Source organism: Monodelphis domestica, chromosome 8 (genome assembly GCF_027887165.1).
Source record: "Monodelphis domestica isolate mMonDom1 chromosome 8, mMonDom1.pri, whole genome shotgun sequence".
Lineage (NCBI taxonomy): Eukaryota > Metazoa > Chordata > Mammalia > Didelphimorphia > Didelphidae > Monodelphis > Monodelphis domestica.
Genome location: NC_077234.1, coordinates 92,398,698 through 92,415,820, shown reverse-complemented (window position 1 = coordinate 92,415,820; position 17,123 = coordinate 92,398,698). Strand labels below are relative to the sequence as shown.

At 39.7% G+C, this 17,123-nt stretch overlaps 1 protein-coding gene across 1 annotated transcript in view; it reads left to right on the top strand.

The window, feature by feature from the left end:
* The window catches only part of LOC100016987 (caspase-10), a 36,935-nt gene extending 20,901 nt beyond the window's left edge, over positions 1-16,034 (top strand). The window contains exons 6-9 of the mRNA XM_007501608.3: positions 977-1,035; positions 7,795-7,903; positions 9,414-9,909; positions 13,282-16,034. Of these exons, the coding sequence (XP_007501670.2) occupies positions 977-1,035; positions 7,795-7,903; positions 9,414-9,909; positions 13,282-13,432 (815 nt within the window). The 3' untranslated portion in view covers positions 13,433-16,034. The remainder of the gene's footprint in view (positions 1-976; positions 1,036-7,794; positions 7,904-9,413; positions 9,910-13,281) is intronic.
* The last annotated feature ends 1,089 nt before the right edge of the window (positions 16,035-17,123 follow it).

Here is a 17,123-nt window from a genome sequence, read left to right as displayed (position 1 = left end):
GTGATATGATGATTAGGGTAGCAGCCTTATCTCTTTGCTCATTCTTCCAGCCTCTTTCTTGACTTTGGACTAGACATTGAACTTGGCTCTTCAGCACTTCTGGAGGGAAGGTCTGTGCTAGTTCTATTGCTGTTTTCTTGGGCTATTAAGAGTTGAGAGCTTCAGGATATCAAGGACAGGCTGGGGACTGTGGAACTTTTCAGAGCCCTGATGCTGGGCGAAGTCTATTGTTCCTTTGGTCTGATCTCTGCCAGTTCCTGATCTGGGTTTGGTTCTTGAGTAACATTAGGCTGATGTTGCTAAGCTCTTCCTATTAGCCAGCTGAAAAATTCTGGTGATTCAGAGCAGCAGATTGTAGATTTGCCTTCTACTCTGGAATTTCTGTCCTAGTTATTCCCCTGTAGACTGCCAGAAATGAACCTCAGCTCTGAATTTCCTTCCCACTGCTGTTGCTGCTGCTACTGCTGCTGCAGACTCCTGAACTTCCTCCTTTTGCTACCCACATCCCAGGACTTCCCTCCTTGGTCGTCACCCCAACACGTAATCAGGTCCATTTCTCAGTCTGCCCTGGAACTATGACTTGAACTGGATGGTTGTTGTTCAGTCAGGTCTGACTCTTTTCTTCTGTCTAAGAATTGATACTAAATATTGGAGCCAAGTCAGAAGAGCAGCAAAGGCTAGGCAACTGGGGTTAAATGACTTGTTCAAGGTCATACAACCAAGAAGTGTCTGAGGCCAAATTTGATCTCAGACCTCCTGCCTCTAGTTCTGGCTCTATTCACTAAGCTGCCTGGCTGCTCCTGATGCCAAGCCCAGTGCTCTGTACACTATGGCTCCACCTCTCTATCACACTGTGCCACCATGCACCAATCCCCCCAAAACAATAGGGCAATTGAACCATTTTGCATAGAATGTAGTTCTAGTACCATTCATGGAAAGGTAAAAACACAAAAAATCTGTATTCTTTATTTTCTAGAGGAGGAAAAGCTAAATGTTGCATCAGCCATCACTGGGACCACATCTGATGAAATGGAGGTTTGGATGTTTCCTTAAATACTTTTCTGATTTAGTCATCAATGATTTGGAGACCTCAATACTGATTTTTGCATGTATTCTCTTACACTTTCCACTCATGAGTTGATTCTAACTTTCCCATCCTTTTCTGAAACAAACAAAGAAAAGATGCTGACCTCCATTTGCAAAGATGATAGCAGGACATGGGTATCTTTCTAGGCAAGTCACCAAGCATTGATCAAGTGGCTACTATGTGCCAGGCACTGTACTAAGTGCAAATAAAGGCAAAACCAGTCCTCTGCCCTTGGGGAGCTCATACTATTATGGGAGAGACAAGTGAACAGTTACATACAAATAAGATGTAGTTGATAAATTGGAAGTCATTTCAGAGGGAAAGTATTAATAGCATTAAGGGAGATTGGGAAAGCTTCTTCCAGAAGATGGGATTTTAGCTGAGGCTTGAAGGAAGTCAGGAGGTAGAGACGGGCAGGGAGAGCATTAGGGGCACGAGCATTAGACACTGAAAATGTGCAGAATCTGGCCTCAGACACTTTCTAGCTGTGAGACCTTGGGCAAATCACTTAGCCCCTATTGCCTAGTACGTACCCCTCTTCTGCCTTGGACCCAGTGCACAGTATTGATTCTAAAGCAGAAGGTAAGAGTTAAAAAATAAGTTGAAAATAAATAAAAAAATTTAAATGTGCAGAGTTGAGGCAGTTAGGTAGCAGAGTGGATAAAGCACCAGGCCTGGAGTTGGGAGAGCGTGGGTTCAAATGTGACCTCAGTCACTACCTATGTGACCACGGGCAAGTCACTTAACCCTGATTGTCTAGTCCTGGCCTCTCTTCTTAGAATTAATATGATATAATTTTTTTGATAGTATAAATCTTAATATCTTTACTTTGCAAATAAAGTAAGTGAGACTCATGAGGCAAAGTGGTCTGTTCAAGGGCATGTTTTAATATGATAGAATTAAAATGATCTAGGAGACTAATTTTCGGGTAAGAATATAAATTCATTAGTTAGGCCAGCATCATAATTGATAAAGTAATACAGGTCTCCATAGCTCTCTCAGGACCAGGGATGACCAGAGCTGGGTTAGGCAACCTAATAAATAGATTTTTAGGAACTCATTATTCAGCCTCTCCCTTGACCATCCCAGTACATCTTTAATTGGTGATAGCTAATTAAGAGGTGGTCCATCCACCTATCCTCCCTTTCCCATCCCTACAGCTGGATAGGTGCCATATGCTGGAAAAGTAGCCAGAGTCTATGAAAGGACAACATTTCTTAGGGCAAAGAGAATGAAAAGATCTAGAGATGGAACGAAGGTCTCAGATCTGGCTCAGGACTTTTCCCTAAAATACAGGAACTGACTTCAGGCCTTTATAATCCAGGACCCTGTAGAAAAATACTTTTAAAATTATTTATTTCATATTTAATTTAAATCCCTGATAATAAATTAAATTATATGAAAAATAAATTTTCACAATACTAAGACAGAAGGTAAGGGTTAAAAAAAAGAAAGAAAATGTACAGAGATGGAAGATGATGGAAGAGGAGCAGCAAGAAGACCAGTGTTGCTGGATTTTGAGGATTTATGGAAGAGAATCAAGTGTAAGGAGACTGGAGAGTTAGGAAGGACCAGGGCTTTAAAAACCTAATGGAAGAATGTGTTTTCCAGAAAGGGAAGGAGTTAGTATGTCTTCTACAGTTTCTCAATTAAGGCACTTTGTTTATTTCTTATACCATCAAAAATATGTCTACAATTCACATACACATACATATGTGTACACACACACACACACACACACACACACAGAGTGGTATAAACCATACTGTACTTTCCATCTTAAAAGAGGAAGCACCTACCCTTCAGCCAACAGAATGAAGCCAATAACTCCTTAGATGAGGGTATTCACTAATCCTTGCCTTTGAACCTGAATTTGTATATCTTCTTACTGAGATCCTGTCACTTCTGGGCGAAATCTGCTCTGTCTTGAGTCCTTTTTGACACCATTGGCATGCCTGAATTATTGGTCCATTACTATTTTATCTTGATGCCCCAGAACTATAGTCCTTCTTGGCTATTTTGGGCAGTTAGCTGACTCAGTGGGTAGAGAGCTAGACCCAAAGTCAGGAAGACCTGAATTTAAATCAGTCTCTGACATCTACTAGATGTGTGACCCTGGGCAAGTTACTTGACTTTTATTTGCTTGAGTTTCCTCATTTGTAAAATGGGGACAATAATATCCTTTACCACCCAGGGTTGTTATGAAGGTCAAGTGAGATAATAATTGTAATATGCTTGGCACAGTGTCTGACACATAGTAGATACTATTTAAAGATAAGCTGTTTATCATTTGTTGACTTTATTATAGCCAGTGACTCTTTTTCTTGGAAAATCAGGCTCCTGCCATTGTTGTCTGAGTCATGTGCATTTCCTCACATACCAAGGATCTCCATGGAAGACTGATTACTCCTGACTTTCCTGCCCTCCAGTCAGCATCTTCAGGGCAATGTGGGCAAGATCAATCTAACTTCCTTTCCTGGGCCATGGGGGTCTTTTGGATACTTCAGAGCCAAAGGAGGTTGCAATGAAAGCTGGGCTAGATCTGGAGGGGAAATGTGACTCTCTGAAGATAGATGTCCAACTTAAAGGAAAGAAACCATTGGCTCAGGGAGAGGCTGGGAATACTTGCCTTACCTCATATAATCTCAGTTAATGCTTCTGAAAAATTCCTGGCCCGAGTGACAGAGCACCATATATTTTTAAAATTTTATTGTATTAAACAATTTTTTCCCTCACTATTACATTATTCTTGTTGTCTCCCTCCCTTCTTCTTCCCCCCTTCCTGGAGTTGACAACCAATTTCACTGAGTTATACATGTATTAGCACTCAAAACCTATTTCCATATTATTCATTTTTGTAATAATCTCTTAAAACCCAAACCCCAAATCCTATACCCATATAAACAAATGAAAAATCACATGTTCTGAATTTCCGCTCCCACAGTTCTTTCTCTGAATGTGGATAGCGTTCTTTCTCATGGGTCCCTCAGAATTGTCCTAGGCCATTGCATTGCTGCTAGTAGAGAAGTCAATCACATTTGATCATCCCTCAGTGTTCCAGTTACTGTGTACAATGTTCTCCCCATTCTGCTTATTTCACTCTGCATCAATCAGTTCGTGTAGGTCCTTCCAGTTCAAAGCACCATATTTAAGGAACTTGTTCAAGGGCACACAGATCTTAAGTGGTAAAGGAGATATTCAGATGCAGTCCCTGTGATTCTAAGGGCAGTGATCTTTTCACTGACAGTTTATCTTGAACTTATATATGATATTTGACTATGTCATATTTGTTTATGTTATATCATCTCATATTCCACATTCTATATTGTACTTTTCCCTCTAACTAGCTATATATACACCCACTTTAATTTAATGCATTTTTGCATTCAGAATTTGATATATCTGCTGGTGTGAGTCACATGGAGTATGTTGCAATAGTGTGTGCTTCTAATTGCATGGTCCTAAGAAAGAGGAAATGTGGTCAAATAGTGAGAATTCCTGAATTCTAGGCTTTTGAGCAGAGAAGGGGAATTCCTAAGCAGCAACAAAAATCACAACTTTTCTTCTCCAAAAAACCCAAGTTTCTGGAGATCTGTTTTTCTAGTCAGAAAAGGAGTGGGGACATTTAGGTGGCATAGTGGGCAGAGAGCCAGGCCTGGAGATGGGAAGTCCTGGGTTCAAATCTGACTTCATACACTTCCTAGCTGTGTGAGCCTGGGCAACTCAGTTAATCTCAATTGCCTAACCTTTACTGCTTTTCTTTCTTGGAATGGATATTTAGTATTGCTTTTAAGACAGAAGATAAGGGTTAAGAAAGAAAAAGAAAAGGGATAATTCTGGGTGTAACCTTCTAGAGTGAGAAAGAGGAATTACTGAGAAACACCACTTAGAGGAAAAGAAGGTCACAAATGTGATCTCTGGCATTGAAGACCTACCAGGGAACTGAAACCATGTGATATTAGGAGGTGGAGACTTGCATTTGGCCCTTTGCTATTTCTTTAAAAAAAAAACAAAAGCAATTTTAATTAATTCACACAGAAGGAACATGTAAAAGTGGATGGAAAATTAGCCTTAGATTGAAAAAGACCTGGATTCCCACATTGATTGTGTATTTTGGGACAAAGTCTTTACTCTCTCCGTGTCCCAGGAATAGTTTGAGACTAAAAGTCACAGAATAGATGCCCCATCTGCATTGGTAGAGGAAATTCCCCTGGGTCTCCTGAATCTTATGAAATCAACAATCTTTTTTTTTAAGTCTTATAGATATTCTTTTGAAAAATTATTATTGACAATTCCAAATGATCCTTCTTGGTCTCTGTTCCTCCAACAGAACCCTCCTTATAACAATGAAACTCAGTTAAGTAAAATGGGTCAACACGTTAATCATGTTCAGGTGTTTCAGTTGTGTCTGACTTTTTGTGACTCCATTTGGGATTTTCTTGGCAAAGATACTGCAATGGTTTGCCATTCCTTCTCCATCTCATTTTTAGAGATTAGGAAACAGAGGCAAATAGTATTAAATGATTTGCACAAGATCAGATGACCAAGTAAATGTCTGAGGCCAGTCTAAACTCAGCAAGATCGGTCTTCCTGACTCCAGATCTGGTACTCTAGGCACTGCCATCATCTAGCCACCCTAAGCCATGGGCATAGGGCAACTTAGTCTTCATTACACTTCTATAGTCCTCTACCTAGATATTGAGAGAAGTGGGCAGAACCAGGTGAACAATTTTTTAACATAACATTAAAGAAAACATCTCCAAAAGATTTAAGAATTTTGGTCAATGCAATGACCACCCAATATTTCAGAGGACTGATCCTGAAGCATGCTAATCTGCCTCCAGTTACAGGATTATGGGCTCAAGGTGCAGAAGGAGGCACACTTTTTTCAGACATGACTAATGTGGAATTTCTTTTGCTTTCTTATGCAAATTTGTATAAGGGCTTTTCCTCTTCTTTTGCTTAATAAAGTTAAAAAAGGGAACTAAAGATGGGATAGCAAAAGAAAGAGAAAGGAAGGGAGGAACAAAGGAAGGAACAAAGGAAGAAAAAAAGGGAAACATTATCACTGAAGCATTTTTTAAATGTGCAGGTGAGGAAAGCTGGAAAGAATCACAGACTGTAGAAACAAAGGCAGACAGTCACCATTCCTACCCAGTTGTGAGATTCCATTAAAGCCAAAGTGGCAGAAGCCTTTCCTTTATACAAATTATATAATGATACTAGGAACCTTGTTCCTAGCAGTACCTGTATAGCCTCTGAGTAAGTCTGGATGCTGTATGCTGTAAGATTTGCCAGGGAAGATCTTCCAAAAGGATTTTATCTGGTTTTCCATGTCTCCTGCCAGAATCCTAGTCTCATTTGAAGGATCTTAAGTAGGGAGCGTGGGTGGGAGCCCACTGAAGACAATGTGGGTAGAGTGGCATCAACATAGAGGATAGACCTGTACCAGGAGAAGGAGTAGCCTGTGCCCCTGAGAGATTCATATACCTTCAGTGATTGGAGATAGGATGGAGTGGGTAGTGGGGGAACAACTCCCTAATAGGAAGTGCCATGTGCCAATGCAATGGGGCCCTATAGGTAGAGCCAGATAAGGAAGTAAGTCACACTGTGAGTCATCCTGATTCTCTGAGTCAGGCTCCTTAGCCTCTTCCATCTGAGGCACTTTGCAAATTGTCAGACCATCATTACACTTGAAAAGAATTCTTCCAGCAGTCTGGACTAGGTACACACCCTGATTTTGAACTGAACATTGCATTTCTTCAGTTTTGTTTAGACATGTGTAATGGTCTAGGTTTTTTTTGGGGGGGGGGGAGGAAGGGAGGACACCTTGACCTTGCTCAAAGGTAGTGCCCAGAGAGAAAATCTTAGGACTTTTCAAATTCAGAAGAGGGGCAGGAGTATCCTGTATGATTTGAAATTGCCTAGAGAAAGTAAGTGGGGATAACATTTAGTAAAAGATCTTAATGCAATGATTCTTTTTTTTTTTTAAACCCTTGCTTTCTGTCTTGAATTCAATACTATGCATTGCTTCTAAGGCAGAAGATGGGTAAGGGCTAGGCAATGGGAGTTAAGTGACTTACCTAGGCTCACACAACTAGGAAGTATCTGAGGTCACATTTGAATCAAGGACTTCTCTGTCTTCAGGTCTGACTCTCTATCCACTGAGTCACCAAGATGCCACCTTAAGGCAATGATTCATAACCTTGTTTGTGTCAAGGATTCCTCTGGGAACCTGGTGAAGCCTATAGATCCTTTCCAAAATAAATTTCAGAGACTAAATACATAGAATTACCAAGGAAAGCAATTACATTGAAATAGTGATCAAAATCTTAAAAAATAACAACAAATCAAGTTCCCTGGTTAAGAACTCTGTCTCAAGGTATTTTAGGATCATTCATATATGACTTGGTAACGATTTACCATTACAATAGATTGCAAAGAGCAGTCAGAATCTCTGGGCATCCTCATTAAGTCTAGTATCCAGAGAGCCATGCATTTATTCAAAAATATGGACTAAGGAGGAAAACTGCTTCTAAAACTGCATTGGGGAACTACTGCCTCCCAGTCCTCACCTCTTGCCCCCTTGTTTTCCCCTTCCCCTCAAAAGAGCATGAACCATTGGAGTTGTTGTCTGGGAATTACATGATGGTACCTTAATGGGAGTGTGCATTTCTGTAATGCTTTTTCCTGTTTTTACTCCCAAGGAGGCAAAATTCTATAGAATGGATCATTCCCACAGAGGTCACTGCATCATTTTCAACAACTTTGAATTTCAGACCATGAAAAGAAGGAGAGGAAGTTGTAAAGATGCAGGTAAGGAATTTGGATGATGTTGACTAAATTGAAGCCAATGGATTCTGAAAAGGATTTAAAATTTTAATTTCAACAATTCTATTCAATATATGGTCTGCTATATGTCAGGTGCTCTGATAGAGTAGGGATATGACATTTTAACAAATCAAGACCATCCTTATTCTTAGGGAGAATACATTCTGCATTCCACATTTTCTTTCTATATTTGTAATTTGTCATTGTTGTCCTGTTATTTCAGTTGTTTCTGATTCTTCATAACCCCATTTTGAGTTTTCCTGGCAAAGACACTGCATTTCCTTCTCCAGCTCCAGCTCCAGAAGAGGAAACTGAGGCAAATAGGGTGAAGTGATTTGCCCAGGACTATTTAACTAGTAAGGGTTTGAAGCCAGATTTGAGCTCAGAAAGTAGTCTTCCTGACTTTAAGTCCAGCATTCAATCCATTATATCACCTAGCTTCTGTACTTTGTATTTATATCTCATTTTAAAGTTTGCACATATCTCATCTCACTTGGACCTCACAGCTCTTGTGAGATAGGAACTTTATCCCCATTTTAGGGAGTTGGAAATTGAGGCTTGGTTAGCTTAAAGAGGCTCATCCATGATCACAAGACCCATTTAGTATCTGGAACAAAATTTGAATCCAGTTCTTCTGACTCCAATCTAACACTTTATCAGCCCCATGACATAAAAATCTCTCAAAGGTTTTCAGTTAAACGTGACCTTGAGAAAGTACACAGAATCTTCCAGGTTTTATTTTTCTCATCAGTAAATGGGCTAGATGACTTTAAAGACCTTTATAGCTCTAATCCATGAACTATTAGGATGGTAGGATAAAGGAGAGGGACAGTTTAGTGGTACAATGGAATCAGGGAGGTCTGAGTTCAAATTGGGTTTCAGCCATTTACTAACCATGTGAAACATGTGAGCCGCTTAACCCCTATTTGCCTCAGTTTCTCATCTGTAATATGAGGTCCCACTGGAGAAGGTGGATAGCTTCTGCAGTATCTTTGCCAAGAAAACCCCATAGACTTGTTCATGATGTCACATAGATGTGAGTGAACAACACAATAAAAGCAATAAAGATCAAAGGAAAGAAGGGGTAGAAAATTAACTCTGAGGTAGTTGGTGGTGGCAAAGTGGATAGATCGCTGGGCCAGAAGTCAGGAGGACCTGAGTTCAAATCCAGACTCAGATATTTACAATCTATGGGACATCAGGCAAGTCACTTAACCTTTGTTTGATTCTGTTTCCTCAACTCTAAAATGGAGAAATAATACAAGAATCGGATGAGATGATATTTTGTAAAGCACTTAACACAGTTCTTGTCACCATAAAGCCAACTATACAAATGGTAGGTAATAGGATTAGAATCCATGTCTTGCTGACTCCAAGCCCAATGCTCTACCCATCACCTTGAACGGGAGTAGAAGTTCTCTAGGTACATATAATGAGTGAAAATGCAATGTTTCATTGGGATTCACTCTGGAATTTTGGTAAAACCTTTTTACAGATGAACTAAAGAGTGTGTTTGAGTGGCTGGGATTCACGGTGAAAATTCATCACAATAAGGAAAAAAGAGAAATGGAAGATATTCTGCAGCAGTGTAGCACCTCCCCGGAGCACCGAGAGAGTGACTGCTTTGTGTGCTGTGTTCTCACCCATGGCGAATCTGGTTCTGTGTTCTCCTCGGATGAAGAGAAGATAGCCATTCGTGAACTCACCTCCTACTTCAAGGCTCACCGATGCCCAGGCCTGGCTAACAAACCCAAGCTCTTTTTCTTCCAAGCCTGCCAAGGCCCAGATATTCAAGAAAGTATGCTCCTGGAAGAAGACGCCAAAATCTCACCTCCTATCCAGGTTGAGAACCCTCAGAGATACATTCCGGTGGAAGCTGATTTCCTCCTTGGGATGGCCACGGTTGATGGCTGTTGTGCTATTCGACACACAATAAAAGGTTCCTGGTATATTCAAGCCCTCTGCCATCGGCTGAAATGCATGGTGCCAAGGTACTCTCTCTGGGCCAGTTAATCATGTTAGTTGTTGTTATGGGTTGAGAATAAATGAGTAACCCCTAGAGATAATGAGGAATGAACAAATACCCACTAGAAAAATCATTAAATCAACCTTGTTATTCCTACTGGAAATAGTATGGCAATAGATGCCCTAGAGTTTTTGGTGAAGCTCTAACTCTACAGGTAACTAAGTGATATGATTAATGTACTAGACTTGAGTTCAAATCCTACTTCAGACACATTACTTATGGTGACCCTAAGCAAATTCTTCGTGCCTCTGTTTCTTCATTTATAAAATGGGGATAATGAGAGCATCTACTTCCATAGGGCTGTTGTGAGGAGTTTTTTTTAAACCCTTACCTTATGACTTAAAATCAATAGTTTGTTGGTTCCAAGACAGAAGAGTAGTAAAGGTTAGGCAATTGGAATTAAGTGATGTGCTCAGGGTCACACAGCTAGGAAGTGTCTGAGGGCAGATTTGCTAGGTCTGGGTCTCAATCCACCCTGTGCAAACCATAAAGGACTAAATAGTAATGACGACGACGACGACGACGACGACGACGACGATGATGATGATGATGATGATGATGATGATGATGATGATTACTCATAATCCCTGTTACTACTTAGCCAAAGGGTTATCAGAGGTTCTGTGAACTCAGATGGGAAAAAAATTTACATCTTTATTTCCACTAATCTCTCATTGAAATCCAGCTTTTCCTTCTAAAGAGAATATAGACAACAACTAGTATTGTGAGAGCTAACCATGACTTTATCCAATTGCCAAATGGATCCATGATGTAAAAAAGGTCAAGAACCTTTGCTCTAAACCAAAGATCCCTTTGCTGGCCACCATCTCCCCCACCCTCAGGCATTGAGCTGCCCTTATAGAATGGAAGTTCCTTGTAGGTAGCAACTCCCTCATGTTATCTCTGTAGCTTTGGCACCCAGCACAGTGCCTGGCAACATGGCAGGCGATTAATGAATTCTTATTGATTGAATGATTGACAGAGAGTTAATTAATTAATTAATTAATGTTTTTAAATCCTTACTTTGCATCTTGGAGTCAATGCTGTGTATTGGCTCCAAGGCAGAAGAGTGGTAAGAGCTAGGCAATGGGGGTCAAGTGACTTGCCCAGTGACAGAGAGTTTATACAGCAGATAACTTCCACCTAGAATGATACCTGAAGAATATTCATTCCTGTCTCTGATTGGAACATAATAATAAAGCAAGTATCACTGTAAAAAGTTAAATTTGAGTCACGGCACAACAGAAACACCCATGACACTACAAAGAACTCGAGATGAGATGGAGTTGGGTGAACATTCTGTTTCTGTCAAGTTTTATAGTCTTTTTTTTGAAGCCCTCATCTTCTGTCTTAGAATCAATACTGTGTATTGGGTCCAAGGTAAGAGAGTAGTAAAGGCTAGGCAATGGGGGTCAAGTGACTTGCCCAGGGTCACACAGCTAGGAAGTGTCTGAGGTCAGATTTAAACCTAGAACCTCCTGTATCTGGGTCTGGCTCTCAATCCTCTGAGACACCCAGCTGCCCCTTAAGTTGTATAATCTTGATGAAATGACAACCTCTGGGTGTCTTACTTTCCAAATCCATAAAGTGGGGAGAATGCTATCTACAGTATCGTTTGCTAAGAATGACTTCTGTCAGACTACTCTGCTGAAATTGTGCTTTCAGAGGTTACCAGTGACTTTCTAATCAGCCAAATCCAATCATTTCCCACCACTTTTATCTCATCCTTCTTGTTTTTTTTGGTAACACACTCTACTGTTGACTCTCTCTTCCTCCTGGATAGTCCCTCCTGCCTTAGATTCCATAATATGGCTGTACATGCTCCTGGTTCTTCTACCTATCTGGTCACTCTTTCTCTGTATTTCTCCTGGCTCCTTTTGCTGCATCTCAGATATAGATGTCCCAATGCTTTCCTCATAGTGCCCATTTCTGTGTCCTCTTTTCCTTGGATAGTTCACCCATTTGTGAAATTTTAACTATTTGTTTCTATCTAGATGATTCTCTCATCTCCATCTCTAGTCCTGAAGACTCCTTTATTTGGAACTAGAATTCGTTCCAGTTCTGAATTACAATTCCTTTGCGACTCTCAGATATAACACATCCACAGTTGAACATCTCCTCATTTCCCTGTTCAGATCAACTCCTTTCTCTAATTTCTCTGTTTCTATTAATGGCTCCACCATCCTTCCAGTTATTCAAATGCGAAACCTTAGAATTTAGAGAATAGACTGAGCTTGGCATTCAAGGTCCTCTACATATGGCTCCAGAACTTATGTTCTAGGCATACTCACAATTCCCGAACCATATCCCATGCTTTCCCACCTGCATGCATTTGATTATATTTTTTGTCCTGTCTGGAATTCTTGGCCTGTCCTATTCTCCATCCCTACTCCCTACCAACTTATCTAAACAATATTTTCCCCCTACCTCCTCCAGAAAACCTTCCCTTCTTCCTCTGTCTCTACCATACTCATCCCCCCCCTCAATTCCTATAGCACTCTAAAATTTTTTCATATGGTACTTGACTCCATTTGTATGATATTAGAGTAATTTTAGAGTCCTGGGTCTGGAGTCAGGAAGACCTGAGTTCAAATCCAGCCTCTGAGACTTAATAGCTGTGTTTCTGGACAAATCACTTAGCCTCTACCTCAATTTCTTCATCTGTCAAATGAAGATAATAATAGCATCTACTTCCCAGGGTCATTGTAAAGATCAAATGTGATAGTATTTATAAAACATTTAGCCAATACAGATGGGTGGTCCTGGGTTCAAAAGTGGCCTTAGACACCTCCTAGCTGTGTGACCCTGGACAAGTCACTTAACCCCCATTGCCTAACCCTTACCACTCTTCTGTTTTGGAACCAATACACAGTATTGATTCTAAGACAGAAAGTAAGGGTTAAAAAAACCCAAAACTATTTAGCCCGGTGGCTGGCACATAATAGGTGCTATATAAAAGCTTTGATGATGATGATGATGTCTTATTTGCCCCCACTAAATATGCTTCTGGAGGGCAAGGATGGCATCAGATTCACTCTTGTAGCCCCGTGGGACTTAGCACAGTGCCTCACGTAGGTACTCAGTACATGCTTGTTGGATAAATGGATAGTGTAAGTTAGAATGATGTGAGGCATTATTAGGATTTTATGTGCTTATAGGTAAAGGTTGGTATAATATAGTGGTTCAAAAGCTGACTCCGGAGTCAAAGAGACCTGAGTTCAATTCCATCTCTGACACCTACTAGCCGCATGACCCTGGTCAAACCTCTCTACCATCATATGTTTCTTTCTAACGTCTTACTAAAACGCCTTTCCCTCTCCCCCTTTTCTGGCTGCAGAAATGAAGACATTTTAACCATCCTGACAGAAGTCAACAATGATGTGAGCCAACTGACTGATGCAGAAGGAAAAAAGAAACAAATGCCCCAGCCTGCTTTTACCCTAAGGAAAAAAGTCGTATTTCCAGTGCCGCCTCTCTCTCCACCATAGGAACAGGTCCCTTAACAGAATGGCAAAATATCAGACGAGGAAGCAACTCAGAGTTTGTCTAGTGAAATGCAGCCAATGAAGAATCTTCTCTACCATATGACGAAAGATGACCACCCAATAGCTACTTGAAGTGAATACTTTTATTTATCAAAGTCTCATTAGTTTTTGATGCATCTCATTCTAATTTTGGACAGTTCTGATTGGCAGAAAGTGCTTCCTTGTCCTGAGCTAAAAATGTTGTCTCCTTATATTAACCATCAAGTAGTGTTAGCCCATTTCTCTGGAGTTGTACAACATATATATCCTCCTTCCAGAAGGGGAAGAGAGTTTTTTTCAGGTACTTGAGGAGGGCAATTTTTGCTTTTCCAGTTCTACTAACTGAGAAATCTGTGACCTTCGACTGTTGCTCTACTTTCTTGGTGGAAAGATAGCCTCATGCACCATTTGACATCCTCTGAATGGCAAGGCATGAGTTGTTGGATGAGATGGGAATAGTTCAGTTATGTTTGAGTGGTAGTATTGTAAATATAGTAGAACTACCCCTCAGGGACACTTTCAATACACTCTTTAAAACCCTTATTTTCTATCTTAGAATCAATACTTTGTATTGGTTCCAAGGTAGGAGAGTAGTAAGGGCTAGGCAATGAGGGTTAAGTGACTTGCCCAGGGTTACACAGCTGGGAAGGGTCTGAGGGCAAACTTGAACCCAGGACCTCCCATCTCCAGGTCTGGTTCTCTACACACGGTGCCACCTAGCTGTCCCTAGTACTTAGCTTTTGACAAATGATTAAGCGGTATGGATAGGTCTCAATTTCATATCTGCCTAGCAGAGCAAGCACTCAGCCTCTCTACGGCAGGCTTTTCTACAAACTTATTTGGCTCCTGTTACTTGAGGATGACATATCTTTGCAATCAAAAGCACACTTATTTGGTGCCTATATGTTAGTATGGCCCTGGGAATCCTAGGTGTCATTGCACAGGGTTGAGTGTTGATGGATTAACCTTTGCTATAAATTTGAATCCAGTTAGTGGTAGCATCTACTCAAAGTGAAGGAAGCACATCTTTACCTCAATTTATGCATTAGAGGGACTCATGAGAAATGATGTGTTAATCAGAATATCTTAGCATTGGGACAGAACTTAATTACAGTCCTAAATGAAGTAATGAACAGAGGATTACAGAATCTTTGAGCTAGAATTGTCCTTATATACCATCTGGGTCAGTGGTTCTTAACTTGTAGTCGGTGAATTTATGTGTGTGTATGTGTATGTGTTTACTCTTACCTTCTATCTTAGTAAAAACTCTAAGACAGAAGGTCAAGCACTAAGTAAACAGGGTTAAGTGACTTATCCAGGGGCACCATTAATTTATTTTTAAAAATATTTTGATAACTATTTTAACATAATTGGCTTCCTTTGTCATCCAATGTAGAATCTTTTGTGCATTCAAAAACTTGATTCTGAAAAGAACTCCAAAAACTTCACCATACTACTGGAGAAGGTCATCACACAAAAATAGACAAAGACCCTTGATTGATGTTAACCCTGATGAATAATCCTTCCCTCTATAGTTTTCTGGGTAGCTAAGTGGCATAGTAGAAAGAGTGCTGGACCTAAATTAGGAAGACTCATCTTCCTGATTTCAAATCTGGTCTCAGACACTTACTCACTGTGTGACCCTGGGCAAGTCACTTAGTTCTGTTTGCCTTAATTCCTCATTTGCAAAATGAGCTAGAGAAAGAAATTGCAAACCCCTCTAGGACCTTTGCTAAGAAAACACCAAATGTAGTTATGAAGAGTCAGGTAGAAGTGAACATGAAGTTTTCCTTAATTTTGTCAATAAAAAGTACTTTCTCTTTTTTGGGAAATTTTATAATATTTTGTTCTATTATGCCCAAAGGGCTTTAAAAGACTGCCTTCCCTTTGATCTAGTCACACCACTACTGGGTTTATACCCCAAAGAGATAATAAGGAAAAAGACATTCAAAAATATTCATAGCTGCACTCTTTGTGGTGGCAAAAAATTGGAAAATGAGGGGATGCCCTTCAGTTGGGGAATGGCTGAACCAATTGTGGTATCTGTTGGTGATGGAATACTATTGTGACCAAAGGAAAAATGAAGTAAAGGAATTCCATGTGAAATGGAACGAACTCCAAGAATTGATGCAGAGTGAGAGGAGCAGAACCAGGAGAACATTGTACACAGAGACTGATACACTGTGGTACAATCAAATGTATAATGGACTTCTAGCAGCAATGCAATGATCCAGAACAATTCGGAGGGACTTAAGAGAAAGAACACTATCCACATTCAGAGGAAGAACTTTGGGAGTCAAAACAGAAGAAAAATAACTGCTTGATCACATGGGTTGCTGGGGATATGATTGGGGTTGTAGACTCTAAATGATCACCCTAGTGCAAATATCAATGATATGGAAATAGGTCTTGATCAATGACATGTAAAACCCAGTGGAATTGTGCATTGGCTATGGGAGGGGCTTGGGAGGAGGGGAGAGAAAAAACATGAATCATGTAACCATGGAAAACTTTTCTTAATCAATTAAATAAAATTTTAAAAATAAAATGCTCATTTTAACCTTCAAAAAAAGAGACTATTTTGTTCCAATTACTACCCAACTTATATTACACATTTATATGTATACACATTGTATCCCTCCAAGTAGGAGGTAAGATCTTGATCATTAAAAACAAAACAAAATGAGACTTTGAATCTCCATGACCCTGTGTAGAAAAAATGATTAATAACCTTTTTTGTGCATGTGTGATGGTAATCATTTAGTCTCTTTTAGAGACTAATAGCTTTAAATATTAGACAGTCTTCTTCATAATCAATCATTTGATTTCCTTGTATTTGATTCCAATTTTTATTGATCCAATATTTGATTTCCTTTAACTACATCTTGTTGTAAGATTTGGCCATCCGCAGGGCAGTTCTGCCCACCAAAGGTTGAGACATTTAGAGCTAGGGAGAAATCTCAAAAACTATTTAATTCAACCCTCTGATTTTAAAGATGAGAAAGCAGGGGTCAGCTGGGTGACTCAGTGAATTGAGAGCCATGCCTAGAGATGGGAGGTCCTAGGTTCAAATCTGACCTCAGTTACTTCCTAGTTGTGTGACCCTGGGCAAGTCACTTAACCCCCATTACCTAGCCACTACTGCTCTTCTGCCTTAAAACCAATACAAAGTATTGATTTTAAGATGGAAGGTAAGGGTTTAAAAATAAAAAATGAAAAAAATAAAGATGATAAAGCAGAGACCCCCAAAACATTAGGTGACTTGCCCTAGTCTGTCCCCCTAACAACTTGTGAGTTTTATTTCCTTTTTTTGTTTTGAAGCTTTTTCCATGAAATTATCTGACAACATTGATTCTAAGTCTTTATAATATTCTAGAAGAGTCTGACTGTTTTTATCCTAATTTTGCTCTATTAAAGATAAGTACTAATGAATGGAGAACTTTGACCCATAATAAAATGACAATTAAATGCTATTTTAAATCTTCAACAAAAGAAACCTGGTGGTAAATAAGATATGCCTTTGTATTTTGAAATAATGACTCTTTCATTTTTTATTCTTCAAACTTTATTTAAAAAATTCTCAATTTTTTAAATTAAAAGGTATATTATTTTCCCAATGACATGTAAAAATAGCTGCTCTATAAAATTTTTTCTA